The sequence below is a fragment of the Ursus arctos genome, unplaced genomic scaffold, assembly GCF_023065955.2.
Source record: "Ursus arctos isolate Adak ecotype North America unplaced genomic scaffold, UrsArc2.0 scaffold_2, whole genome shotgun sequence".
Classification (NCBI taxonomy): Eukaryota; Metazoa; Chordata; class Mammalia; order Carnivora; family Ursidae; genus Ursus; species Ursus arctos.
Window position 1 is genome coordinate 39,229,643 of NW_026622874.1, and position 27,973 is coordinate 39,257,615.

General features: G+C 41.6%; 1 protein-coding gene across 4 annotated transcripts; it reads right to left on the reverse strand.

Moving 5' to 3' along the window:
• KLHL12 (kelch like family member 12) lies at positions 1-27,673 on the reverse strand. Of its 4 annotated transcripts, none has more exons than XM_057315140.1 (12): positions 27,590-27,673; positions 25,010-25,243; positions 20,451-20,604; positions 19,142-19,359; positions 13,603-13,752; positions 12,082-12,196; positions 5,175-5,281; positions 3,906-4,101; positions 2,882-3,040; positions 2,464-2,562; positions 1,932-2,118; positions 1-1,750 (listed from the first exon to the last, which is right to left on the reverse strand). In XM_057315140.1, exons 1-12 carry the CDS (start codon positions 27,656-27,658, stop codon positions 1,624-1,626), a joined length of 1,815 nt encoding a protein of 604 aa, XP_057171123.1. In that variant the 5' UTR covers positions 27,659-27,673; the 3' UTR covers positions 1-1,623. The 4 variants fall into 4 exon arrangements, with proteins under 4 accessions (XP_057171123.1, XP_026336412.1, XP_057171121.1 ...); XM_026480627.4 differs by lacking the exon at positions 27,590-27,673 and adding an exon at positions 27,121-27,419; XM_057315138.1 differs by lacking the exon at positions 27,590-27,673 and adding an exon at positions 26,131-26,198.
• Between the last annotated feature and the right edge of the window lie 300 nt (positions 27,674-27,973).

Consider the following 27,973-nt stretch of genomic DNA (forward strand, 5'->3'; position numbering starts at 1 on the left):
TTTTATATAAATATTTTACTGATGGAAATCTCCGCGAGGGAAAGGGGCTACCTCTTACCCACGTCATACAGAGAAACATACTAGAGCCAGGTGGCTAACACATAAGGTGAACGGGGAGAAGAGAGAGGACATACAGCTGATCACTATGCCTGCTCCCCCCACATATCTGCAAGACAGTGCTGGTTAGCCATAAACTCTCTTACAGACATTTGAGACAATTGATTTTTAATATTTTCTTAAAAAAATACAAAGGAACTGAACTCTTGAGGTCAATACAACTCAGGAAAAGAGGAAAAAAATGGAATTTCAGAATAATGGGAAAGTGCATCCTTGTTTAGGTTATCACATCCCCACACTCCCAATACCCACAAAACCAAGATTTTCACTCCAAAACACAGGGGAGCCTTGAATGGTGGCTCAGAAATGGTGATAGCAAGTACTGGAACTAACGAAAGGATTTTGGTTGTCCTTGATTATTCTGTCCTGGGATGAATAAAATCCACTCTAAGGACAGTTGAGGGAACCTTATAGTAGGAAAAGGACTAACTGTACCAAACACAGCAGTAAAAAGCACTCCTCAGCAGAAGTGTGCCCTTAAAAGAATGGGGCAGTAATCAGGTAGCTGCACTTTAAGGCTGCTGCCACCTCCACGCCATCCCCAAATAAATAATAATGAAGTATAATAGTGTAGTAGTATTTGATTCAACACAGAAAGATAGTGTCTCACCCACTCCAGGCAAACCATGCCATGAATAGGTGAGCCCTGGCAGGAAATAAGACGATTGTAAAATCACAGGTACTTCTGGTTTGCTCCCAGGCATACCCAACTCCCACATTTATTCCAGGTCTGCTCAGCCCAACATTTGTTGACTCTAATTTTGTCAGTCTCCGGGGCCAAGATGCACACCATTCTAGTTCAGAATGACCATGGAGAAATAAAAAGATCCTTCCAATAATATACCCTTTTAAGTCTTCCAGGTTATACTTCAGTGGTGTTCCAGGTTCACTCACATTCCATCAAATTCCGTTGACTTCCCTCACTCTAAACACAGTTCTGTATACCAACCCTGTCCCTTAAGGGAGTGCCAGGTCTCTCCCCAAGCCCCCCAAATTCTGACAGGGGCTTTTCCTTTTGTTATCCTCCAGAATGGAACCGTGTTGCCCCTAGCTACTGTAGACTAGGAAAGATTTTCCTGGAAAACAAGACTTGGATTTTACCCAGCTTACTCAAGTTCGTATCCTCCCAATCATCCACGCTGGATACTGGCCACATCTAGCAGGTCACACTCACCTTCCTTCTCTGCAATACATGAGGCACAACAGATAGAGAGATTCTCCTGAGCACACGAGAGTGCGCTCTAGACCAGAAGGAGAGGTGATCTGGCCTCTCAGACCCATTCAGTGTGCACAGTCTTCCCTTGAGTGTCTGTTACCCATCCTCCTCAGGGAGAACTACCAGCGCAAGGTGGAGTGTGTGTCAAGTAAGTACAATCATCACTGCACTGGTGCTTGTAATCACCCTGTGCACACATTGAGAAATAGAGATTCTGGAAAGGATCCTTGACTCTCCCGTAAACTGTCCCTTGGACTGGTCACTAGCTCTGGAGGGGGCTCCAACAATGGTCACTTCTCTCGAAGAACACACACGCCGGCATCACAGCGCTGGGTTCCCATGGATGTCACTACTTCCCAGTTGTCGATGATAGGGTCATAGCACTCAATGCTACTCAGCAGGGAATTCCCATCATATCTGAGGGGGTAAGAAGCAAAAGAAGAAAATGAACTTTCTATTTCTTTCCATACAGTCCTAAATTAAAGGTTGCCACTGGAGCCGTCTCCCCCAACCCAAAGCCTGTCTTGATCCAAAACTTCAGATTGGATCACGTGGTCTTGGATGCATGATGACTCTAGTCTGGCTTCCAAATCCTTACCCTGCAATAGCATAAAGTCTCCCCCGAAGCACCGTGGCCCCTACATAGCATCGTGGAGTGGTCATACTCGTGACAGTTGTCCAGGAATCGGTGCGAATGTTGTATGCTTCAACAGAAGAAAGGTGGGCTGTACCATCAAATCCCCCCACCACATAAATATGGTCGTTCAGCAGGGCTACTCCTGCACCTGGGCGAAAAAGACATAACAAGTGAATACTACTAAAGCTTAGGATCAGAATTCTAAAAACAAAACGTGATCACTCATGGCTAGCTGAGTTCTAAGGTAGCTGATGGCGGTGGACTAGGGCCGGACAGGCCTAAAATAATCTGGTTGTCTTTATTATCACTGTATTTAGAGAAAAGACAGGCAAAGAGGAGAATGGAACCTCAGCCCTTTCACTGTAAGTGTACAGTGAAGAAAGAGCTACTACTCTGATCTGTTGCTCCCCTATCTCTGACTGCAGCACACCGCGTATATCAAGATTCATCAGCACGGTCTACTGTCCTCTCCCTTAGCTATGACTGGTCTTACCAGAGCGCTTGGTGGCCATTGGTGTAACATTAGTCCAATGTCCTGTGTGGGGATCATATTTCTCAACTGAATTTAAGATATTCAAGCCATCATATCCTCCTGAAAAACAAAGTAGAGACCATTTCAGAAAGAATGGGAAATCCTCATGCCCATTCCCAGGCTGCCTTTCTCTGAGTGTTTCGACTAATTCTTTCAGTTTCAGTTCTTAAGAGTTTCAATAATCCAAAGAGAAATCTGACAGTACCCTATTTTTCCGTTTCCACGAAAAAGATAACCCCAGCTAACAGAAAAGATATGTGGATAGACTAGGATTTTAGTTGAAAAAAGTCTATGCACTTTATTTTGATAAAAAGGGATCCCCACCCAGAGGCTGGCGCCCATTAAGATCCCTCCCATCTCTGCCTCCCAGACTGAATACCTAGGCAATAGATCACTCCACTGGCCACAACTAGTCCGGCGCCCTCCCGGGCTGTCTGCATATCTCCCAGCATGCTCCACTGGTCAATGTTTGGGTCATATCGCTCCATACTGGTATGACGCCTGCTTCCATCAAAGCCTCCAGACACATAGATCATATCTGCTCAGGATGAATGAATCATAGACTATTAGAGGATGAGAGATTTCTAATAACTTCTCTTTACAAACTCCCCATAAGTCCTTCAAATGTTTGGGAACAAAAAATGTTTTTCATGGGTAAGTCAATTAAGTCTTATAGATAAGGAAGATATCACAGTTAAGACATCTAAAAAGATGGGGTGTCTGGATAGCTCAGTCTGTTGAGTGCCCGACTCAATTTTGGCTCAGGTCATGATTTTAGGAGGATTGTGGGATTGGGCCCCACGTCAGGCTCCATGCTCGGCAGGGAGTCTCCTGGAGATCCTCTCCCTCTGCTCCTACCCCCACCCCCAACCCCTGCTACCGTGTACCCACATTCTTTCTAAAATAATAAAATAAATCTAAAAAAAAAAGACATCTAGGGGCGCCTGGATGGCTCAGTTGGTTAAGCGTCTAACTTCAGTTCAGGTCATGATCTCAGGGTCTCTGGGATCAAGTCCCGAGACAGGGTCCCTATTGCTTCTCCCTCTGCTCCTCCCTCCAGCTCACACACACTCCTTAAATTAAAAAAAAAAAAAAAAAAGAAAAACACCTAAAAAGAATGGGGTCAGATGGAATCCTCAGACTAGCTGGCATTTGCAAAAATACAACCAGTGCCAATTCTCCACTCAGCACACTGGAACTTGATTTACCGACTCTGTCGTCAGTGTTGAAATATCCATTAATACTGAAAAGCTTTGGTAACGTTAATATTTCCAAAAGCAAAATGGAATATTTAACCTTACCAGTATCTTCCACATTTCACGCTCCTGCCAGATAACAGGAGAGGTATGAACCCTGATCCAGCCACAAAAAATGGAAACGCTGCCCTACACAGCCAGCATTACCTCCGAGGGTGGTGGCTCCAGCAAGGCCTCGTCGGACATTCATAGGGGCTACAGAATACCAGACCCCATCCTCATCTGCGGTGTAGTCTAGACATTCCACTGAACTCAGGCGAGAACGGCCATCATAGCCACCAATTACATAAATCCGGTCGTGTAGGGACACTGAGGCCACGTAACGTCTCTTACGAGTAATGCTCTACAGAATTAGGAGAGAAGAGGTACAAATCATTTCGGGCATGCAAGTCTTGGACTTTACCTTTTTCTAACCTTCCTGTTTTTATCGACATCCCTCCCCTTCGCTTGTCACCATGAACCCTTCTTGAGACAGTGGTTCACCCTCAAGTGGTCAATTGCCTACTGAACGAATACACCTCTTGCTTGTTGTGATGCTTTTAAAGGTGCAACCCTTCTGGACACCTGCCTCTTTCCAAGGCTTCCAAAAAGTTTAATGTCTTTCCATTATCCAGTAACTGATTCCTTCTATTCTATTATCTATTCCAGGCCTAAAGACTGATATCCCTCTATAAAGAAGAAAAGTATCCCCAAACTGCTAATCAAAGGCCTAGGGATCCTAAAAGTTATGAGGATAGATGAAAAGATATCCATGTTTTCTGGGACACCTGGAGGGCTCAGTTGGTTGAGCGTCTAACTCTTGATTTCGGTTCAGGTCATATCTCGGGGTCATGGGATCAAGCCCTGTATTGGGCTCTGCGCTCAGTGGGGAGTCTGCTTCTCTCCTTCTCCCTTTCCCTCTGCCCAACCCACCACTTGATCCCTCCCACCAAATAAATAAATAAATAAATCTTAAAAAAAAAAAAAAAAAAAGATTCCCATGTTTTCCCAGAATTATTATTGTTCATCCAGCACTAAAAAGAGACACACGAAGGGAGAAAGATATAAACTTCAGACTTCAAATGAACACTAGTTCAATTTAATATAATTTAACACTAAGTTCAGTTTAACAGAGCATGACAATAGAGCATGCTGGGAGTTGCACAGACAGCTCAGGAAGGCACCCGAATACTGGTGGGCCAGGTAAGTTTAATTTGACACAGGGCCTCTGATATTTCTGAAGCCTGATAGTCTACCTAAAGGGTCACTAACGACTGACTGACTGATCTAGAACCTACTATGTGTATGACACTGTTATGAGGAGCATCATGTGGTTACTAGGCTTTGTTACTTTCAGAGCTGGATTAGTTACGATCTAGAGCCAGGAAATGAGGACATTTAAACTCTTTCCCCATGACTGGTTCCGCCATTACTTACTGGCAAAAAGCTCCACTCCTGAGTCTTGGGGTCATATTTCTCTACCACGTCGATGGGAGACTGCTGGCTTCCGAAGCCCCCAACCACCAGAAGTACTTCATTGGCTCCTGAGGACAAAGACATAAAACGATAGACAGGTTACTTTACCATCCCAGGGGAATCATAAGTAGAAACAGTTGTAGGATTTTGTTTTATGTGGCACAGAGAAGCAATCTGAAATAAGACATTCATCGTAAGGCCGCCTAACAAGAAATTCTTTCTTTCTGAGGCTCTAGCTCTCTAGGACCTGGATCTCTGAAATTAAACTTTCAGCACAACACTAAAACTCCAGAAGGCAATCTTGAACACACCACACCATTCCAACCCATCTAGACGACTGTGGTTGACACAGTAAGTGAGGTTCTCCGTGCAGGCAGGGGACTAAAGGAACTCCCTTCCCTTCTCGGCCTGTAAAACTCAAAATGGGAGTTTTTTATAATAGGGAAAGCACATTCTCCTAACCTTGTCTCAAGAAAGTTGGAAGTTACGGTTTTTAGAACCAAGTGATAGATTTTTAAAAATCTCTTTCCATGAATTTTTCCAATTTAGCCAACTTTATGACCACGTTCCCTGCCAATTCATCAGAACTGCCAGGTAATCATAACAGCAGGCTTTTAAAGAGACTCTTTTTCTCTATTATTTTCCCAAAGGAGGTATTTTGATGACCTTCATAACTCTCCTGTAAGGCCTTCTTGTGATAAAATATCTCCTCCTTTGCCTCTGTTCCAAGAGCAAAGTCTTTTGAGAAAATCCTCTGTACATGTACTCTACTAGAGCGCATGGAGAGAATGGAGCATTTTGTACAATTCAATTACTAGGAGGGCATTGAGGAGACCAAGGTGATCTTACAAGTTACTCGACTTAAAAGAGCAAATAGAGTACCTTTTAACCGACAAAAACACAGATGCACCCCAATGAAGTAATGGCTCTGACAATTATCATCAATGGCTACTATAATCATTAGGGAAAAGCAAAAATACTACTTTATAATGCTCAATAGGAAGTACACCACCATCACCTACGAAGTATTCTTGCTAAAAAAATGAACCTGTATCTTGAAACCTACCAAGCTTCTAGTCTTACCACCAGTTTATAAGCAATACAGGGGACAGAAGAACATACTAAATGACACTACATGGATGCAATCAGCAAAATCCTGAATGTGGGAAATTCTACAAGTCAAACAGCCTGGTTGCTTCAACAAATAAATTGCAAGGAAATACCAAAGTAGGAGGGAAAAACCTATGGATTAAAAGAGACTAAAGAGAGATAGGAACTCAATGCAACATTGGACCTTATCTGGATCACAACTGGGGCAACGTAAATGTTCAAAAACAAAAACTGGGGAAATATGAACATGTCCTTGATATCTGATGAAAATAAAGAACTGGTCATGGGTTTTCTTTGAAGAGTGATAATGATATTTTAGATACATTTTTAAAAAGCTCCTCATCTTTCAGAGATACTTATGAACGCATAATACATATGGATGGAATTATATCCTGAGATTCGCTTCAAAATAGGCCATGAGTTGATAATTGTTGAAACTGGGGGAATATGGGGAATCATTATTCTGTTCCTGTATATGTTTGAAATCTTTCTTAATAACTCATTCGTGAACTCTTAAGTTTAACCTCATTAAAGAGGGCATCTGTCTTGTGTATTTCCCAAATAAAATAAGTGGACCCTTTCCAAGGTGAGCCAGTAAGCAGGTCTCAAGAGCCAGTTCCCTTTAGAAAAGCAAAGCATTTGAACGAAGGGTCCTTTCATATTATGCTTATTGGTGCATAACATTCCTTCAAGCTGGGAGAGGCCACAACCACAAAGTATTTGCTTCTTCCTTGGCAGCCCTTTTCCCCTATCTGTCCCTTTCTTCTCTCAGCACCTCTTCTCTCCCTTTGACTTGAATAGAGAAGATAAAAGCAATCCTTCTATCCAAACACATTTCCCTTTATAGATAAATTTGATGCTAGGGTGCCTGGGTGGCTCAGGTTGGTTAAGCGTCCAACTCTTGATTTTGGCTCAGGTCATAGTCTCAGGGTTGTGAGATCGAGCCCTTTGTCAGGCTCCATGCTGTGTGTGGAGAATGCTTAAGATTCTTTCTCTCCCTCTGCCACCCACCCCCCAAAAATTAAAAAAACAAAAAACAAACAAACAAAAAAGGGATGCTAGTGAATGATATCTGTATGGTTAAGACAATGAAAATACTCCACAACTGGGAAGTATTTTCTATGCTTTGCACATTTAAAAAATTTCCACTCATTTTCAGCTCTAATTCCTGTTGCTTTATGTAATTCCCAGAAACAAAAAATGACAACAACAAAAAAACCTAGGAAAAAAACCACTCTTTCTTGATAATATGATTTCACTCAGGCAGCTTTTGAAGGATGGGGACATAAAAACAGATAGGAAATACTTAGATTATGTTACAAAACCCAGAGAACTGACAGCACTTCCTCTTATTTCAAAGTTTCTCAGTAAATGTTCTGGTAACTATATGTCTACAGTGGAACTTGGACAAAGGTGTCAGTGTGAGTCACTCAGTTATTTTATGGTTCTAACTGCCTGGGGCCCTAGACCATTGGTTCCAAAATCTCTTTGCTATGAAGGACTCTTTTCATTATTTTCTGTAGATAAATCTTGTTTTCTAAAAAACTATCTACTAAGCTGGAGCTAAATAATTAACTTCCCCATTACTGCTGGAGCTACCCGTAAGTGCCGACAGAGCTTTTCGTAAGTATGAGAGCGCCAGTGTTTTCACAATCAACAGACATAATTTTAGTCATTTCTGATGTCTTTATTTAGTCTGTGTAGCTTTTTCTAGCACGAAAGCCATTTTCTTTTAGAAAATTTAATAAATAACTCGAGGATTAGTGTAATTGTCATCCTTACTTGTGTATTAACCCCCACTGGTTAGAAGATTTAGAAATTATGTATTTTTTAAAAAGATTTTATTTATTTATTTGACAGAGACAGAGACAGCCAGCAAGAGAGGGAACACAAGCAGGGGGAGTGGGAGGGGAAGAAGCAGGCTCCCAGCAGGGGAGCCTGATGCGGATCGATCCCAGAATGCTGGGATCACACCCTGAGCTGAAGGCAGACACTTAACGACTGCACCACCCAGGCGCCCCTAGAAATTATATTGCTTGTGATTATAAAACATATGTAAAATACATGCTTGCTACTGAAAGAACTTAGAAAATATCGACAAGTATTATGAAAAATGTTTACCCGTAATTCCACAACATGAAGACATACCAAAATGTAAGAGATTATTCCCTTCCAGCCTGTTTCTAAATATTTATAAAACATAAATGGACCACATTTATTGTATCTTGTTTTTATTTTTTATTATTTTTTTATTATTTTTTTTTTTTTTAAGTAATCTCTACATCCACAACATGGGGCCTGAACTCACAACTCTGAGATCAAGAGTTGAACCACTTCACCGACTAAGCCAGCCAGGTTCAGTTTTGTTTTTTTTTTTTTTTTTAAAGATTTTATTTATTTGACAGAGAGAAACAGCCAGTGAGAGAGGGAACACAGGCAGGGGGAGTGGGAGAGGAAGAAGCAGGCTCCCAGTGGAGGAGCCTAATGTGGGGCTCAATCCCAGAACACCGGGATCACGCCCTGAGCCGAAGGCAGATGCTTAACGACTGAGCCACCCAGGCGCCCCACCAGGCTCAGTTTATATTTAATTTCCCCAAGATATTAACAAAATCTTTTAATACATAATTTTATTATTCTTAGGCATTTCAGGTGTTTGTAATTTGGGCCTATAAACAATCACATATAATCCTGTGATAAATATGCTTGAATATGAAATCCCAGTTATTTTCTTAAGACAGAAATGGGAGTGTTGTTGGGGTGAAGAACACGAACTTTAAAAGAATCTTTTAATATACATTATTAAGAGGAGCACCTAGGTGACTCAGTTGGTTAAACGTCTGCCTTTTTCTTTTTTAAGATTTTATTTATTCATTTGACAGAGAGAGAGGCAGTGAGAGGGGGAACACAAGCAGGGGGAGTGGGAGAGGGAGAAGCAGGCTTCCCGCTAAGCATGGAGCCCGATGCAGGGCTCGATCCCAGAACGCTCAATGACTGAGCCACCCAGGTGCCCCTAAGCGTCTGCCTTCTGCTCAGGTCATGATCTCAGGGTCCTGGGATAGAGTCCTGAGATGGGCTCCCTGCTCAGCACGGAGTCTGCTTTTCCATCTGCCCCGGCGCTGCCTCCCCCCTTCACTTGTATGTGTGCTTGCTCTCTCAATCTCAAATAAATAAAATCTTTAAAAAAAAAATACATTGTAAGATTACTTCCTGAAGTTTACACCAATTTATACTGCCACAAACACTATAAAGTTGCCAATTCATTCTACTCTCTGTAGCTGGATATTGTTTCCTAATCTTTGGTGCTTTGGTGGACAAAAAAAATATATTTATTGTTTTAATTCTTACTTTACTACTAGTAAGACTCTATTAATAATTAGTAATTAAAAAAGGACCCTTTGTTCAACCCCTTTATATTTAGTAGTCAACTGTACTCCCTCCTCTGTGGACTATACACTCAAGTCTTTAGTGTTTCTCTCATGTATTTTTATTATGACCTCTTTATATATAAATGAGTTTAACTCTTTGCCACGGTGTAGCGAATCTACTTTCCCAGTTTGTCTTATAATGTTGTGCATGATTTTTATTTAGTGAAGTAAACTGACCTTTTCCTTTGTGATTTCTTCTATTGCTTTGTGCCTAGAAAGTCTTCCTCTCCTGGGAGAACTCCTAAGTGTTTCAATGTCTTCAGACCCTAAGTTGGGGACCAATACTCTAACAAACTAATGTGAAAAGAGCTAGTGAAAGGAATGACTAGAAGGAAGCCTGTCTATTCTCTGCCAATGAATTGGGGAGGGAGGGGACTTGTTAAGTTACATTTTCTGTTTATTATGAAGAAAGTATGTTTAAAACACCTGACAGAAACAGCATGAAAAAGCACATTAGTAAAACTGAGGCATCTTGACAGTGCCATTGTCATTACTGGGGGGTGGGGGGAGTGTGTGTGGGCTGTGGTGTGCTGTTAGAGGACTATGGCAGATAGCCTTCAGGACTGCTAACACCATAAGGTTCAGAGATTACATTTCCACATGTATTGATCTTTAGCTCACAAAAGGAGACTGCGACAAATTAGAAATTGCAATTTCCACTGTATCTTCTGTGAGAGAGTAATGGGTAAAAGATAAATAACTAAGACAAAATCTCCATCCATTATTTGGCATGCTATTTTTATGTAGCTTAAATTTAATTTCCTTATGCTATATGTAAAAGAATCATTATCCTGATAGCTGGTTTAGCAATCTCTGTGAAGAGAGATAGGTAGAGGACATGACGGTAGGAACAATTTACTTCTAAGACACTGACAAGGAGATGCTAAAATAAGAATCTAGTTGGAGACAGCTTCAGAATTTCTTTTCTGGAACTTCTGAAAAATAACCTCACAACTCCAAGGGCACATAGAATTGTATTCTAATCTCTCAAGATCTCTGTATTTCTAACATTTCTACACTGACATACAGTACTTAGCCATTAAAAAAATATAGGGCACAAATCATCATTCTACTTAAAGCGATCGGTAAACAGCTTAATTATCAATTAACACCTTCATATACATGATTCCACAGTTAGATAAGAGAAAAAGTAGACAATAACAAAAACAAAACACCACCCCATGGATCATTTATAACCTAAATAGTGGAGTAGGGAAGACAGGAAACGGAAGTGAGGTGACACCTGAGTACTTACTACCTGTCCGCTATCATGTCAGGCATCTTATATATATTATCCCATTTAATCTCCACAACAACCCACTGCAATAAGACATTATTATCCTCATTTTAGAGGTAGAAGCACAGGCTCAGATAAACTGATACCTTACCCAAGGTCATACAACCACTCATTGGTGGAGCTGTGATGTGAACCTAAGTCTCTTGGCTAAAATGGCAGCTCACATATACAGCACTTGTCATGTGCCAAGAACTGTCCTAAGCCTTTTACATAAGTTACTTCATTTACTTTTCATAACAACCTTGGAGGTAAGAACTGTGATGATTCCCACTTTACAGAGGAGGCAACTGAAGCACAGAGAGGTTGTCTCCCGCCAAAGTTAATAAACTTAGTAAATAGTGCTGGGATCTGCACCCACGATCTGGCTTCAGAGTCAGGCTCTGAACTGCTACATGTCACCGCCAAAACCCCTGTACTTTCAACTACACTGCACTCCCGCACTTTATACTATACTGCTGCTTTTCCTTCCTCTTTTCATTCCAGAATGGGAAACTACTACATTCGAAATAATTTCTAATTCACAATACTCCCAAAATACTGAAATAAAATTATTTAAAAAAAAATATTTGACAGAGAGAGAGAGAGAGTGCACAAGCAGGGGGAGCAGCAGGCAGAGGGAGGGGGAGAAGCAGGCTCTCTACTAAGCAGAGAGCCTGATGCAGGGCTCAATCCCAGGACCGGGATCATGACCTGAGCTGAAGGCAGACACTTACCTGACTGAGCCACCCAGGCGCCCCAGGGAAATAAAATCATAACTTACACTAATACTTGACAATTCAGAAAGTGCTTTTACACACTCTATTCCATTTAATCCTCCACTGAGTTACTCGAAATAGATAGGGAAGGTATCCCTGGTTTGCAGAAGAGCTCAGGGTGGCGAAGTGACTTGTCCAAGATGACACCGTTACTAAAAGATTAAAAACAGGTCTGAAACAGGTCTTTGTACTTCTTACTGAATGTTCTTTTCACCTACATCATACCACCTGGCAAGGGGTAGTTGAAAATATCCCTTCCTTCTGCCAAGATGCCGGCTTACCTAGACGAGCCCTCGTCCTGGGTCCCTGCATCTGACTTCTCAGTTCAGGCCTCAGGTGAAACTTCTTTGCTTCATCAACTAGATCCCTGCACTGTAAGCTGCAGCGGATGAAAGGCTGAAACACAGCAGGCAGCAGAGTGAGCCACAGCGGCCATGTCTCTAATATACGAGTATAAATGGCACACATAAGAAGTAACTTGATATAGAAAACCAGTTCCAGAAGGGCTGCTGGTAACAACTATGCAGTGGGTTTCCACAAATTAAGAAAACGGTTTTTTAAAAGACAATACATTATTACATGGTTCAAAAATCAAATGACATAAAGAGATATATTGAGAAGTATTCTCTACCCACCTCAGCACCAGGCATTAACTATTTTTATTAGTTTGTCTGTACATCCTTCCAGTGATTACACAGACACAAGTAGGAAATAACTAATAAAAATTTTAAGGGAAAACCAAGAGGCTTCTGTTAATTCCTGGGATGATAGGAAGAAGTAAATCTTGTCTGAAATAATTTCCCCAAGGTTCATAGCACCGTCACGCTGCCTCTGTCTCCCCCTGACGGAGCTCTGTACTGGGCAGCTCTCCTTCACATCCCTAGATTCACTCCACATCCTTCTCCACTCTGCTCGCTGGCTTAGGAGACTGGCCTACATGAAGTACGTTGTAGGGTCCCTAGGAGCTCTAGAAGAGCTCAGAGAGAGAAGGGGAATGAGGCCAGGCTCCCTCACTGCAGGGTGAGCGGTGAATTTGGGATTTCAGTCTCTTGTGTCGGACTCAAGAGTCTGTACTATGAACTACAATATAAAGAAATAGAGACGATAGCTATATGAGTTGATAGAAATTACAAATATGAAAGTTTGACACGTGACACTAACCAGCCTGCAACTTTTCTAACGTGACCGGGAAAACGGTGTATGTAGTTAATTCCCCAAGAGGTCTGGGGCTGGGCCAGAAGGAACACATTCACTGACCTGACCTATCTATATGTTAAACAGCAGTATTCGCCCAAAGTATGGTCTAGGTAAACAGTGATATATATGGTAAAAATGATGAAAACATACCACACACAAAGAACTTGGGCTGGAAAAACACTTTCATAAATAAACACTGTATAACTCAAATTGATATTAAAATGCATCAAACTACTTTTGTGTTGTTTTCATGGGAGGTCAAAAATAAAGAGACTTGAAAAGCAAAGCATCTTTTTCAGGGCAATTTGGAACTTATGTTTGATGCAGAAGGGGACATTTATCATCTCATGTTGCTTATGTAAAACACATAGGACATACAAAACAAAAAAACAAGAAAACAGAAAATTAAACCATAGATTTCCATTTCCAGAAGGCTGACTTGCCAAGCAACTGTCTGGAGACTACCTAGTGCCGTCTTCTCTGGCATTCCTAGACAGGCTAACTGGGAGGCTCTGTGCCTACATTAAAATACCCAATTTTGAGTACATAATACTAAGTTGCAAGAGATGTTCAAGGTTTGACCCCGTGTGCTTTGCAGGCCTTACCTCAGCATCTATTACGTCCGTGATGTACCTGGGGGTCAGCAGGGGCATCCGGACGTACTGCAGCAGGTCAGGCAAGGATTCTTCTCGCTCCTTCTTGGCATGCTTCACCCAGTTGATGACAGCTTCAAAGACGGGCTCTTCAGAATCCACCTTAAGTGTATAATTACACATCACGGAACTCTGCTTTTCCAATTATTTCACAATCTCAGAAAGTAACCGTGCTTACTTTCTCCTTCCTATTCCCCATCCTCTACTGCCATTGTTTCTTCTCTTCCAGAAAATAGCTAAGCTTTTGGGAAAACAACCCTTGTCCCACACGACTCACTAAGACCAGCTAAAGAGCTGCAGTCAAATTGGGTAAAAAATCTGAGATAGTGCCTAATAAACCATCAGTCATGAGTTGGCTTTTACTTCAGAAGTTTTTCCATTCCTGAATTTTTTTTCTGGTCATGTTTGAAACTTTACAGGGGGAGGAGGAATCTGTTGCCCTATTCAAAACTGGTTGTTTTTTTTTTTTTTTTAAAGTATGCTCTATGCTCAATGTGGGGCATGAGCTCATGACCCTGAGATCAAGACTTGCATGCTCTACCGACTGAACCAGCCAGGCACCCCCAAAATTGGCTCTTGAAACAACCTGTGTTCACTAAGTGTTATCTAATAACCTCCAGGATTGGTCCCCAACTCCTCCATCCAAGCCTGTGAGGCAGGAACCTCTCTTACATTGTTATGCTATAATGCTGCAGTTTCCAAAGAATTGTCAATTAGCATCTGAACCATTACTATTTATCAGGCACTGTGCTTTGAGATGATATATATAATTAATCATTTGGGGAGTGTATCTGTTCTGAGATACCTTTCAGAATGTGACAGTGCCTAGATAAAGACAGCGCTCTGTGAACTTTTCCCAAGAACTGAAATAGAGAAAATGTTTCAGAATGTTCATTCATTGGATTTACCAAACACCTACTGAGTGCCAGGCACAGGGCTGGAAGCTGGTTATACACTGGTAACAAATTAGACATGAGCTTTCTTTTTATGTGGGGAGATAATGGTAAAATGCACAATCCCACTTTGTCATTATATACCATGCAGGAAAAGCACAGGGGCTATGAGACAGAATAACATGAGATTTCCTAAATCAGACTGATGGGTCAGAAAAGGCCTCCCTACAGAAGAAACACAGTTCATTCCCATGGATGAATAGCAATTAGCCAGGAAGAGTGAGAGAGAATGCCAAGGCAACAGAAGACCACATGCAAAAACTCTAGAGCTGTACTGTCCAATATGGTAGCCACTAGCCATGTATAGCTATTCACATTTACATTAGTTAAAATTAAGTTAAACTAAAAACTCAGCTGCTTCTCAGTCATACTAGCCACATTCCAAGTGCTCAACAGCCACATGTGGCTAGTGATTAGCAAACCAGACGGCACAACTATCGATCCTCTCCATCTTTACGTGACGGTCTACTGGACAGCACTGTCCTAGAGCAAAAACGAACAGACTACAGGCTGGTATAGTAGAATGAATGAGGCAGGGGAAGAATAGCAAAATCAAGCTGGAGAGGTAACCAAGAGCCAGCTCAGAGAGAGCCTTAGAAGACTGGAATTTACTCTAACAGCAACGGGAAACCACTAAAAGGTTTCAACCAAGCCTGTGATCTGATCATACTGATGTTTGTAAAGATTACCTAACTACCATGGGTAGAACAGTTTAGAAGGGCCAAGGGCTGGGACACCAGTTAGAGGCTCCTCTGGTACATTAGGCAAAAGGTGATGGGTGCTATGGGGTGCTTGGGTGACTCAGTCGACTGGGCATCTGCCTTCAGCATAGGTCGTGATCCCCGGGGTCCTGGGATCAGGCCCTGCATCTGGCTCCCTGCTCAGTGGGGAGTCTGCTTCTCCCCCCCCCCGCCACTCCACCTCCTTGTGCTCTCTTTCTGTAAAATAAATGAATAAAAGCTTAAAAAAAAAGAAAAAGTGATGGGTGCTTAGACTATGGCAGTGGTGATAGAAATCTATGCACCAAATTTATGGGAGGTCAAACTAACCCAGCCTTCTGGATTAGAAACAGAGGAGCATGCAGAAGGCTATCCACAATTTAAAAAAATTATTTTTCTGAAGAATGACAAGCTAATAGTTATAAATAGCTACATGCTAGGCTCTGATATAGTCTAGGTTTAAATTAGATTTATCAATTTATAATGGGGTTTTTCAATCATGAGCAGATATCCTTGATCCTACTGAAGACAGAATAAACTAGTGTTGTGGAGAAACAGCTAAACTGAGAGGAAAAAACCCCTACATTAATGCTTCGCTATGGAGAAAAATTTCCCCATAATAAATTTTCACAGAGAGCTATTTTATGTATCGGGCACTGATATTTAATGATCAGAATGGCCCTATGCACTAAGCATGACTATTATCTACAGAAGAGGAAACTGAAGATTAGTGGTTAGGTTAACATGTGTCACACAGCCAAAATAAACCCCAGGAAGATTCTAAAGCCCATGTTGTTTTAACCGGTACAATACACTGTTTCCCATTGTGTTAAATACTATCGTTTTATATAATTAAGAGGAAGTATTAGTTAGGGAGTAAAACATCTGGTTCCTCTTTCTGGCTGGTATATGGAAGAGAAAAAAACGTGCCATTTGCTGTCTTTCCAGCAAAAAAGACAGTCTTCACAGAGGCTGAAGGAAGACTATACAAAAGAGTTCTCAAACTCTTTTGGTCTCAGTTTCTGAATAAAAAAGTTAGTCTTTTGCTCTCCCTGTTCCATTAATTTTATTCCAAAGTCTATACAGTTCTAAAGTAAATGATTGCTGTTAACCGCTTGCTGACTTGGTCAATGAGAAACTAACTAGGCAACCTGCTCACGGTTTCTTGGAACAGAACAATCTGGAGCCAGGTGGCCCAGATATGAGGCCTGGCTCTACCACTTACCAGCTCTGGTATGCTGGGTACCCTCAAAGCCTCAGTTTCTTCCTCTGAAGAAAGGACACACTTTTGAGAAACTACATTAGATAAAATATACCAGGAACGGTACCATTAAAATGAGAAGACCAGGGTGCAGGGATCTTTATCTTTTTTGTCCACAATTGGATCGCCGGCACCTGGAACCGTTCTGGACACACCATAAGTGCCCAGTAAATATTTAATAAAGGAACCAATAGTAAATGCTAAGTTTTAGCTCTTTCATTATGTGCAGTGAACTTCAAATCTATAAGTACTCATTCTATTTACTATATTTTCTAATGTATGATAAATCAAGAAAAATCAAGATATTCTAGCATGTTACTAGTTTCCAAAGTCTGCAGAATGTGTCATTTGTCTGTACCTGGCATTTCAGTGCACGGACACAATGTCCTACCTCAGCAAGAGTGAGAACAAACCTTTAGCAACTATTTGGCTCAGTAACATTTTTAACAGCAGCTTCTCTGGACTAATATGACACCATGTCAAACTGTAAAATGATTCCTCTTTAGTTGGAAACAATGTCACCAATGTGCTCTAATCAATCTTCCCTCAGGAAAGTCAGTAGGGAAAGGCAAAAAGAAAAAGTTGGCTAAAATTTGAGAAGAAGCATTCTTAAGACTATTTATTATATTACATAAAAATCCTAGTTTTAATAAAATAAATTAGTTATCATTGGGTTTACAAAAGTATATTACAGAATTTCTTTAGCAAATTCCTTCTTTAGCACTTAGAATATTCATCAGACTTTGATTCTTTCTAGTATTAAACTGAGGTGGCACTAACTTCTGGGAATCCACTAATTTAAAATTCATTTATTATTATTATTATTGTTATTATTATTATTATTTTTTTTAAAGATTTTATTTATTTATTATTTGACAGAGAAACAGCCAGCGAGAGAGGGAACACAAGCAGGGGGAGTGGGAGAGGAAGAAGCAGGGTCCCAGCAGAGGAGCCCGATGTAGGGCTCGATCCCAGGGCCCTGGGATCACGCCCTGAGCCGAAGGCAGATGCTTAACAACTGAGCCATCCAGGCGCCTCCATTTTTTATTATTATCTAAGGAGAGTGAGAGGAAAACAATGAACTCTTACCTTCCTACAGAACCGAATTTCTCTTGACTGGGGGAAACCAAACCTAACAGATGGACTTCTATCCTACCACTTGGCTCTGCTAGGCATTTTCTAGGAGCTACTAACTAGAGAATTCAACCACTGGAAATCAACGCCTTGGGTTTCAAAGACATCTAAAGCCCTATACTGGACTTCTCACTCCAACTGTCAGCCTAACTACAGATCTCTATGCAATAAAAACTCTGCTAAACTACTGGCACTATGATTTAGCATTAGGATTGACTAAGATCCTTCTTGCTGGGGTAAGTCACTGAACCCTTGCCCGCCCACAGGTAGTTTCCCCTCTGCTAGGTGAAAAACAACTCCTTCAAGGCCCAGTTCACATGTTCCTTCTTCCGACTCCCTCATACCCCCATTAGGCACTTATGATCTGCCTCCTGCTTAAGATCGCCAACCTTTTTTCACTTCCTATTTGATCCACTTCCTTTTTGATCTAATTTTAACTTAGAAGGTTTAATTCTTCCTTCTTCTAATTCCTTCACTTTGAGTAAGTTCATTATTCTCATACTGTATGAGTTTTGTCTTTTTGTATGTCTCTACCACTACACTGTGAATTACTGAAAACAAGAACTGTATCTTACTCATTTTTGGATCCATAGCACCTGACATATATAGTTTATTGAGAATATCTACTGCTGTATAGTATTCTTTTTTTTTTTTTTTTTTAATTTATTTATTTGACAGAGACACAGCCAGCAAGAGAGGGAACACAAGGAGGGGGAGAGGGAGAGGAAGACGCAGGCTCCCAGCAGAGGAGCCTGATGTGGGGCTCGATCCCAGACCACTGGGATCACGCCCTGAGCCGAAGGCAGACGCCCAACGACTGAGCCACCCAGGCGCCCCAGTAGATATTCTCAATAAATGTTTGTGAAATGAGCGAATGAGTAATAGAGAAATGTTCTACATAAATCTACTTTACTTCCAATTTCTGCTTATTCCACACTCTCTGTAATAGTGACTCTTGGGACACCTGGGTGGCTCAGTCGGTTGAGTGTCTGCCTTCGGCTCAGGGCGTGATCCCAGGGTGCTGGGATCAAGTCCCACATCAGGCTCCCTGCTCAGCCTGCTTCTCCCTCTGCCTGCTGCTCCCCCTGCTTGTGCGCTCTCTCTCACTCTCTCGCTCTCTGGCAAATAAATAAATAAATAAAATCTTAAAAAATAAATAAATAGTTGTAAGACATCCAGAGGAAACATTAAAAAAAAAGTGACTCTTAACCATTGGGATCGTATATTGAGGAAGGTTGCTAACTCCCTCCCATAAAAGTGCAAATAAATTTGGCATATAATTTCAGGGCACTGAAATTGCCAGCCAATACTGACACTTGATTGAGATGCCCTGCTACAGAAACGCAGTAATTCCACATCGTTTTTCCCAAGCTTCTGTAATGGCCCCGTCGTGAAGAAATCCTAATACCAAGCCAAATTTATACCTGAATTTCATCACACTTGATTAGCTTTTCCACCTCTCCTTGACTTAGAAGAATGAATTCTTCATGCTGTACCACTTCAGGAAAATGCTTCTGGCTAAAAACCTCAGCTGCTTGCATCAGGTCAACACAATTGTGAGTTTCAGCAAAATCCCTGATACCCAGGCAATTGGAGGGGTCCAACTGACTTTCTAAGAACTCACAGCAGGCTTGCTTCACACCTAGGACAAACACAGACAATGAACACTTCAGGGTACTGGACCAGCTGTAAACTGGTCTGCATTCTTGGATCGAGATATCTTCTCTACACATCTTCTCTACAAGGTAACAGAGGAATCTATGGCTCAACACCTGATGATCAGATTAGAAATTTGATGCTTAAGGAATTCAAATGCAATTTCTTTCTTATGTGCTATGTGACCTTCAAGCAAGGCCTTTACAACTGTGTCTCTGTTTCACCTTTAAAATAATTATAGCAAGACAAATTGTTTCTGTGGACACTTGCACAATTAAACAAAAATGCCTACAAAACTTGGGAAATCAAGCTTTTATAAAACCAATCAAAATTTAACATAATGTACCTAATTTCTACTCTATATGCAAACTTACTGAAAGACTCCTATGAAAGAAAAGTAAAAGATACTAACACCAATCTTTTATTTCTCTGACAAGCTCAGAGTATAAACCCAACTTTACAGCTGTGCACTAATGCAAAAGTTTCACGCGGTTTTCAATCATGTATTAAAAAAAGTGAAAATTTTCAACCATGTGTTTAGAAAAACTGAAAATCACAGACACATTAGAGCAGATTAAGAAAGACGGACCGGGAACAGGAATGTTTAACCCTGTGAAAACAGTATATACTTTCATTTTTGTATGTCAATTTAAATTTTCAATAGATAATTTACAGGATTCAAAAATTCGAAGTACAAAAGCATTTGCCATGAATAATCCCCCAGCCTCCCTATCCACCTGGCCATCTAGTTCCTTTCCATGTAGGCCACGAATAGTATCAGTCTCCGGTGTCTCCCTGTAGAGTTACTGTGTACATATATGTAAAAAAATGCGTCTATTACCCCCTCTTCCATTTTGTAAAAAACAGAAAAGGTGTAAACGCTCTCTTCTAAAGAGCCAAACACTCACATGTGGAGCGGTTCTTTGATATTGCGATTAAAATCTGATCTTCGGTGCCACAGGCAGTAAACATGAGTGCCCACAGTCTGTCTCCATAATTTCCAGGATTAAGCTTACATCATTAATTTTAAGCATTTCCAAGGCTGCCCTGGCACAACTGCGACTTTACCATCCGTACCTTTCAGCTGGAGCAGACAGGCTGCAGGGAGCAGTTCCTGCACGTTCTCCACCGTCACGTGGACCGTTTCAGTGTACACAAAGTCCAACAGAATTTCCATGGTCGAAGCAGTTAAACCTTGAATATCAACATAAGGTTTCCCCTTCTCTGAAAGCTGAAAATTCAGGGTATGAAATAATGGTGGTTATAATTCCACGAGATAAACGGAGAATCTCATATCCATGAGCCTGAGGGGATATTAATATTAATTGAATATACAGCTTTAAAAAATTATGGTCTAATTTGCTTGATTTGTATAAAGCAAAGATGGCATATATTTGTAGCTCTTCAAATTGGGGGCAGCTGTATGTAACCCAAGAGCACACAGCGAGGTGACACCTTGGAAAATCAATTTTACCAGTGAATAATTTAAAACCCTGCTTTCGTAATAAAACAAACATAGAACTATTACAGAATAGAATGTAAAAATTCTGTGAACATACTACTGGTGCCCCTGAGCTTTTAAGACAAAACACAAAATTTCAATGAAATGTCATGCTTGTAGAGGACCCTGTGGCTTACAGCTCCAGACACTCCAGGACTACTCAGTGTTGTTCTATTTGTCCTTAGACTACATTTGGTAATGACGAAACATGTGAGTCATCTTAAGGGGCCTTCTACTGTAACACTGAACATAACTGAATTGTTTGATATTTTTTTCAAAATATTGGATTGAGTCTATTTCAGGATTACTGAATTGTTAGTGGCGTATTTAGTCCAGATCATATATCCTTGGAGTTATGAGTACCGAAGAGGCCAGATAATCATAGAAAATTGTTTAAGAGTGGAAATCTTCAGTTTTGCAGGACAGTAAACTACTTGAAAATTGATTACCTTATGAAAATTTTATTACATCTTAACCTTAGTTAGACATTCAAATTACTCACAAAACTCCAGTGCATTTCCATTATGAACTGAATATCTTTATCATCTTTGATTCCTCCAACAGCCCAAAATAATAATCAAAAGGTGTTCTTCACCAAAGCCAATAAGAAAATCAATCCCTAACATTATTTTGGAAAAATGTTTTATTAACATTTCACATAGAATATTTACAAGTAGATATATATAAGTACAGCGATTCCAGAAATTTCTTATTCAACAAACCATATTCCCATCAAATAACTTAAATATGAAAATATTTCACTAATTAACTCGGAGCAATTTTTGCATCATTTCACATTTACATTTGCTTTACAAGTTTTCCAAGTGTTTCTTATTTACTATTATTTCACCTAATTCTCACAGCAACCTGGTAAGAATTTAGAGGTCTGGTATTATTCCCATTCAAAGAAGTTCTGTGACTTAACTAAGGTATCTTAACTAGCAAGAGACAGCTAAAACTCAGGTCCTTTTTTGTCTTCCTCAAATGATCTTTCCATTGGACCACATTCGAGGAGCCTTTCAGGGCTGGAAAAGAATAATGAAACCACCTAGTTCAACTACTTTATTTTAAACATCAACCCGGTGAAGTCAGATGGTTGTCAGGGTTCACGCAGCATTGCTAAGAGACCTGAGCCTGGGACCCAGATCTCTGGGCCCTCTCCTTTGTATCAATTACTCTTAAAAATAAAGACAAAACCGGGGCGCCTGGGTGGCGCAGTCGTTAAGCGTCTGCCTTCGGCTCAGGGCGTGATCCCAGCATTCTGGGATCGAGCCTCGCATTGGGCTCCTCCGCTGGGAGCCTGCTTCTTCCTCTCCCACTCCCCCTGCTTGTGTTCCCTCTCTCGCTGGCTGTTTCTCTCTGTCAAATTAATAAATAAAATCTTAAAAAAAAAAAAAAAAAGACAAAACCATCTGGCATTTTCTTGCCTAATACCAGTTTTTAAAGAAAGACTGTAAAATAATGACTGATGAGAAAAAAGAAAGAATTCTTTTATAGAACTCCACACCAATTTCAGTGTGCAGAGTGAAGACAGACTAATTTTCCTCAAGCTGACAAAGAACAGGATGCATGATGTATAATCAGTAGTCAGCAGTCCTGACCCATTAGCACTTCATGCTCAGCAGCTGCTGAGAGAACCTTCCTTACCCAGTTAAATGCCAACTGCTTCTGATGCTCTTGGGCAGATATTGTTTCTGGAGGACAATACAGGACAGGGATCTGTGACATTATATTACACAAGAGCATTTTAAAATTAGCCTGAATTAGCAGGAATGATCTGTCAGGTTTCCATGTTTTCCTACCAGCCATGTGACTGAGCATTGGCTCGGGGCATCATAAACTATTTTGGCTTTGAAATTACAGAATATAAAAATCCACAGTAGGTAAAATCTGTATAAGGCAAGTAAGTTAAGATTTGTATAAAGCAATATGGCATATATTCGTAGCTTTTCAAATATGGCATGTATTGTTTGGGTTTAGGGTCAGAAAATTGAGCAGTAAACTCCATCTCTACCATTTATAAGCCACGTGACCTAAGGCAAGTCACTTAATATCTGAGACCTTGTTTCTTCTTTTGTAAAACTAGACGGTAACATCTAACCCCAGGGTGAATGAGATACAGCCATCACTCTCCTATTCAGATCCAAAAGCAGTATCTTCACTAAGGTGATGAGATTAACTAAAGAAAAAAATTAACTGACGGTTAAAAAAATTTTTTTTAAGATTTTATTTATTTGAGAGAGAGAGAGCGCGCATGCGCGCACATGAGCAGGGGGGGAGAGGGAGAAGCAGGCTCCCCGCAGAGCAGGGAGCCTGAAGTGGGGCTTGATCCCAGGACCCCAGGATCATGACCTGAGCCGAAGGCAGACCGCTTAACCGACTAAGCCACCCAGGTACCCCCCCACTTTTTTAATTTTTAAAGGGGTGCCTGGGTGACGCAGTCAGTTAAGCCTCTGACTCTTGATTTTGGCACAGGTCATGATCTCAGGGTCATGAAACTGAGCCCTGCATCAGACTCCCCGCTAGACATGTAGCCTGCTTAAGATTCTCTCCCTCCCTCTGCCTTCTCCTCAATGTCCCCGCTCAAGAGCTCTCTTAAAATTTTTTTTTTTGAAAATATCGTTAACATAATGAGATATTTCAGGCATATGTATATGTATAGATACATGATATAATACACACTGGTGTAGTCTCACTCAAGCTTAAAAAAATTCAAGAGCCTGGGTGGTTCGTAGGTAAAGCACCCAACTTCTGATTTCTCGATTTCAGCTCAGGTCCTGATCTCAGGGTTGTGAGACTGAGCCTTCAGACAAGCTCCATGCTCAGCTTCCCTTCTCCTTCTGCCTCTACCCGCCGCCCCCCCACCCCACTCTTGCACTCTCTCTCTCTAATAAATAAGTCTTAAAAAAAAATTAGAGATAATTGATTTAAAATTTAAAAATCAGACTTGAGATTTTGAAAAATAAAAAAGCTGCAGTGGCTCTCTGCTGTTTGGCTTTCTAAGAGTACTTCACAATATATTCAACAGCCTTACTCTAAGTATTCTGCCAATTACTGAAGCAGTCTTTTTTTTTTTTTTTTTAAGATTTATTTATTTATTTGAGGGGGGGAGGGGCAGAGGGATAGATTCTTCAAGCAAACTCCCAGGTGAGTGGAGGGGAGCAGGAGGGGACGTGGCTCGATCTCACATCCATGAGATCACAGCCTGAGCTGAAACCAAGAGCTGGACACTTAAACGGCTAAGCCACCCAGGAGCCCCTAAAGCAGTCTCTCTTTCTTTGTTTTCTCTTTTGTTTTCAAAGATTTTATTTATTTATTTGACAGAGAGAGAGGGAGAGCACAAGCAAGGGGAGCAGCAGGCAGAGGGAGAACGAGAAGCAGACTCTCCACTAAGCAGGGAGCCTGATGCGGGGCTGGATCCCAGGACCCCAGGATCATGACCTGAGCCGAAGACAGACGCCTAGCCAACTGAGCCACCCAGGCGCCCAAGCAATCTTTTTTAATACCTATAAACACAACCTTTTTTCTTGTCGAGTCAACCTTTTCCTGATTCCCTTTAACTGCTTATACTCCACAGTCTGCATCTTTTTCCAAGTTATACTCCATATACCTATACAGTCATGAAGTCATTTATTAAGTCCTCCTCCTCTCATTTGAAATTACTCTAGGTCTACACTGGTAGAATGAGTGCTGATTTTCTTCATGTGTTGTTAGGTGGAGTTGAAGGAGGACTCTTCCTTCTTCCCTTCCCCCTTATCCTCCTGGACTCCACTTTAAAATATGAGACTTCAGAAGGAGAAAAAAACCAGGAAAACAAATTTTAAAAATAAGTAAAATCCAGTAGCTGACATGTGTTTTACCACATGCCAGTCACTGTTCTAAACACTTCTGTGATTTTCTCAAATAACTGTCACAATAACCATATGTGATTGCGCATTGCTATTACCCCTGATTTAGAGATGAGGAAACTAAGATATAGTCTAAAGGCAGATTTTGATCAGAGTCAGCCCACTGAACCACCATACTATAGAAATTCACTATTATATCAAACTTCTACTATTTTATTCAGCAAAATGAGACAACTATAAGGTTACAAGGGTGAGCTTCATTTCTGAGGCAGTAACTTACCACTTACCTCACTCGTGAACATGGCGCAGAAGTAATCACTACAGGCGGCCAGCACAATCCGATGGGCGGGGAAGTCTTTCTGCTCCACTCTCAGAGTCACATCACAGAGGGTATTACTCTTCCGGAGAGAGTTCATTGAATTGAGGATGGATTTAGCGTGAGTATTTGTCATTATGTCTTTGGGGGCCATAATGCCTCCCATCAAGTAATATGGAGAAAGAATGAAAGGGGTCCTTCGATTCTGCAAGAGAAAAAAACCCAGAGCACACCTGAAGGATTAGGAAAACTAAACATATTCAATGAGCTACACAAATTGAGGACGCTTCCTCAGACCCAAATACAAGTAGAGAGTACTCCTATTCCTGGTCTTACCACAACAATCTAGCCACGAACCCAAGTAAAAACAATCTCTTCTTCCTCCAAATTCCAATATTGAGGGTCCCTACCACTTGACATTTATTATAATCAATACTCAACTGTACTGTAAATAGGAAAAAATTACACATATCTTGCATATCTTCACAATGCTGTCACAGTCTCAAATGATAAAATGAAAAGATAAAATTTCCTAAAGGTGTGCTATCACTATTACTTAATATTCATAAGCAGATTAAGTAGATAAGTATTTAGAGAACAGGAGTCTGTTTTATATATTTTTTCCTATCCTAGCAGGTGTACATGCTTAGAAATCAAATGCAAGAAAAGAAAAATTGTGTATTCAACTTAGAGCAATAAAGGCCAGAGTCAGTGAAAATCAACTTTTTTTCTAAAGAAGTATGCAAAGAATTATTATGACTTCCAAATATATCTGGATTTCCTCTTAGAATGACATTTCAAATGAGGACCCAATACCTACCATGAATAATGGAAACACTGCAAGCTTACCTATGGACTTTCACCTGATTAAGTTAGTGAAGCTCTTCTATGGAAGGGTCTTCCTACTCTACGTTAGTAGTAAATGCCCAGTAGTAATTCTTCTATACTGAAACGAAGAGCCTATTAGGACAGAAACCTATTAAAACTCCACTACTAATTTTACTGCCATAGCCAGTCACTTGCAAAGTTCACTTGTATGCATCAATTAAAAAAACTCCGTAGTACATTCCATATTTAAAAACCTCAACGTACTTTTTACTTTCTTGATTGTTGACAGGCTTTAGAGACTTTTTTTTCTTTCTTTTTTTTATTTCAAGGACAATTTCTGGGGAATGAAATGGGATGGTTATTCAGAGACTCTTATTTGGAATCTATAACTTTCTGAAATAATCCAAGGGAAAAAAATTAAACAATTATCTTCAAGAATCCGCAACTCACAACCATAATTTTTGAACAGCACGAACAAAATCCTAAATTCTCATCTACTCCTAGACATTATTATTTCATAAGCACTCTAGATAATCTCTCCAACAACCTGCAAGATCCATCTTACAGAACAAGAGGTGATTCATCAAAGCATATGACGTTTTTCAAAAAGATTTTCCTAAGTCTACTTACTTTCAATTCTGGAGATGTAAGAAAAGTCTGAACAGATGCCCACTTACTGTGAAGATTTTCTGGGGAGTTACCACAGGGCTCAGCCTAGGGCTGGGTCTTACAGTTTCAGTGTCAAAACTGGCAGTAACCTTAATTCAGTGTAATCTTCCTCCTTGGGGATTCCTGCCTCATCAAGCAAAACCTCAGCCTTATCTTTCTCTCTCACCTTTTTGGAACTTCCGTTAAGATCTGAATAAAGGGAGATTCGGAATACGGATCTGAATACGGAAGATTCGGGAAGGGGCGATAGCGAAAAGGTGTCAAATTCCGTAAAGACTAAATTCCAGGTGGGAAAAGGGGAAGAATTCCAGGTGGGAGAAGGAAAGACAGTCTCCCCGCCTGACAACACCGGGAACAGCGCTGGCAGCTCCAGGTGGAGGTCCGGGAGGGGCGCGGTCGGGGAGGGACTGAGAGGAGGGCGCTCCATGCCAGAGCGCCCCCAGCCCCGCAAGCCTTCCTCCGCTCCCTGGCATCTCTGCGTTCCAACCCGGAGGAAGGCGATGGATGGGGGAAGGGCCGTAACCGGGAGTTCGGGGCTAGGAAGGGAAGGGCAGAGCTGCCTGCCACCACCTCCGTGCGACTCACCTCCACTCGCGGGCCCACCCAGCCACGCCAGGCCTGTTCCCGGCCCGTGGGGATTGGGTGGGGCGCGGGGCCAGCAGGCGGCTCAGGAGAAGCCCAAGCGCCGCCGCCGCCCCGACCCGGAGGCTCTGGAGCCGTCACCGTGGTAGTCCAAGATCTCGCCTCCGCGGCCGCGCGACGTGATGACGTAATGCAACTCGAGGCCCGCCCACCTCCCTGCCCCGGGTGGCGTCACGTGAGGGGAGGTGTCACGTGGCGCTCAGGTACCCGGGTGCCAGGCTTCGGCCCATTTAGAGAAAGGCGAAAAGAAGAGGCGGGGCAGGGTGCGGCCCGCAGGGAGGGGCGGGGTGTACAGTTCTCTTGCCGCGTGATTGGCTGAGACCAGATTCCGCCCGAGTCTCCTGAGCCCCGGCGGATGGAAGGTATTCCACCTCTCTAAACCGAGGAGGAGGTTGCTGGGAGTATGTTTTACCTGCCGGGTATTCAGGAACCCTCTCACATCGAGAAAACCCACGGGGGCTTCAAATTTCTTCACGTCCATTGTCCACAACGGCCTTTTCCCGTGAACCATGGCTGTGGGGAGAGTCCGCTGAGCCTTGCGCTCCACTGACCTTAGCATTCTCTGCATCATAATGGGGCCTATCATCACCCTGGAGGTGGTTCTCTACTTCTCGCACCGCGGGACAATGAAGTGGAAGGAACTTGTGGTCAGTGGAAGTTGGACGCTGTGAGGAAAATTGCAGAGGATCGCAAGGGAGGTCCCAGTAGTCATCATTTCCCCTCTTTCTCTTCTGCTGACTTTTCACCAGCTGGCGGGTGTTGAGTGTTCAGTTTAGGAATTTTGCTTCTAATTGAT

Excerpts from the sequence above, each read along its gene's own strand:
- KLHL12 (XM_057315140.1), bottom strand. The coding sequence starts at position 27,658 with ATGGACGTGAAGAAATTTGAAGCCCCCGTGGGTTTTCTCGATGTGAGA. Across the intron at positions 3,041-3,905 it reads TGGAGCCACCACCCTCGGAG|ATATGATCTATGTGTCTGGA; the intron begins GTAATGCTGGCT and ends CATCCTGAGCAG. Across the intron at positions 1,751-1,931 it reads AGACTTTATGCTATTGCAGG|ATATGATGGGAATTCCCTGC; the intron begins GTAAGGATTTGG and ends TTACCCCCTCAG.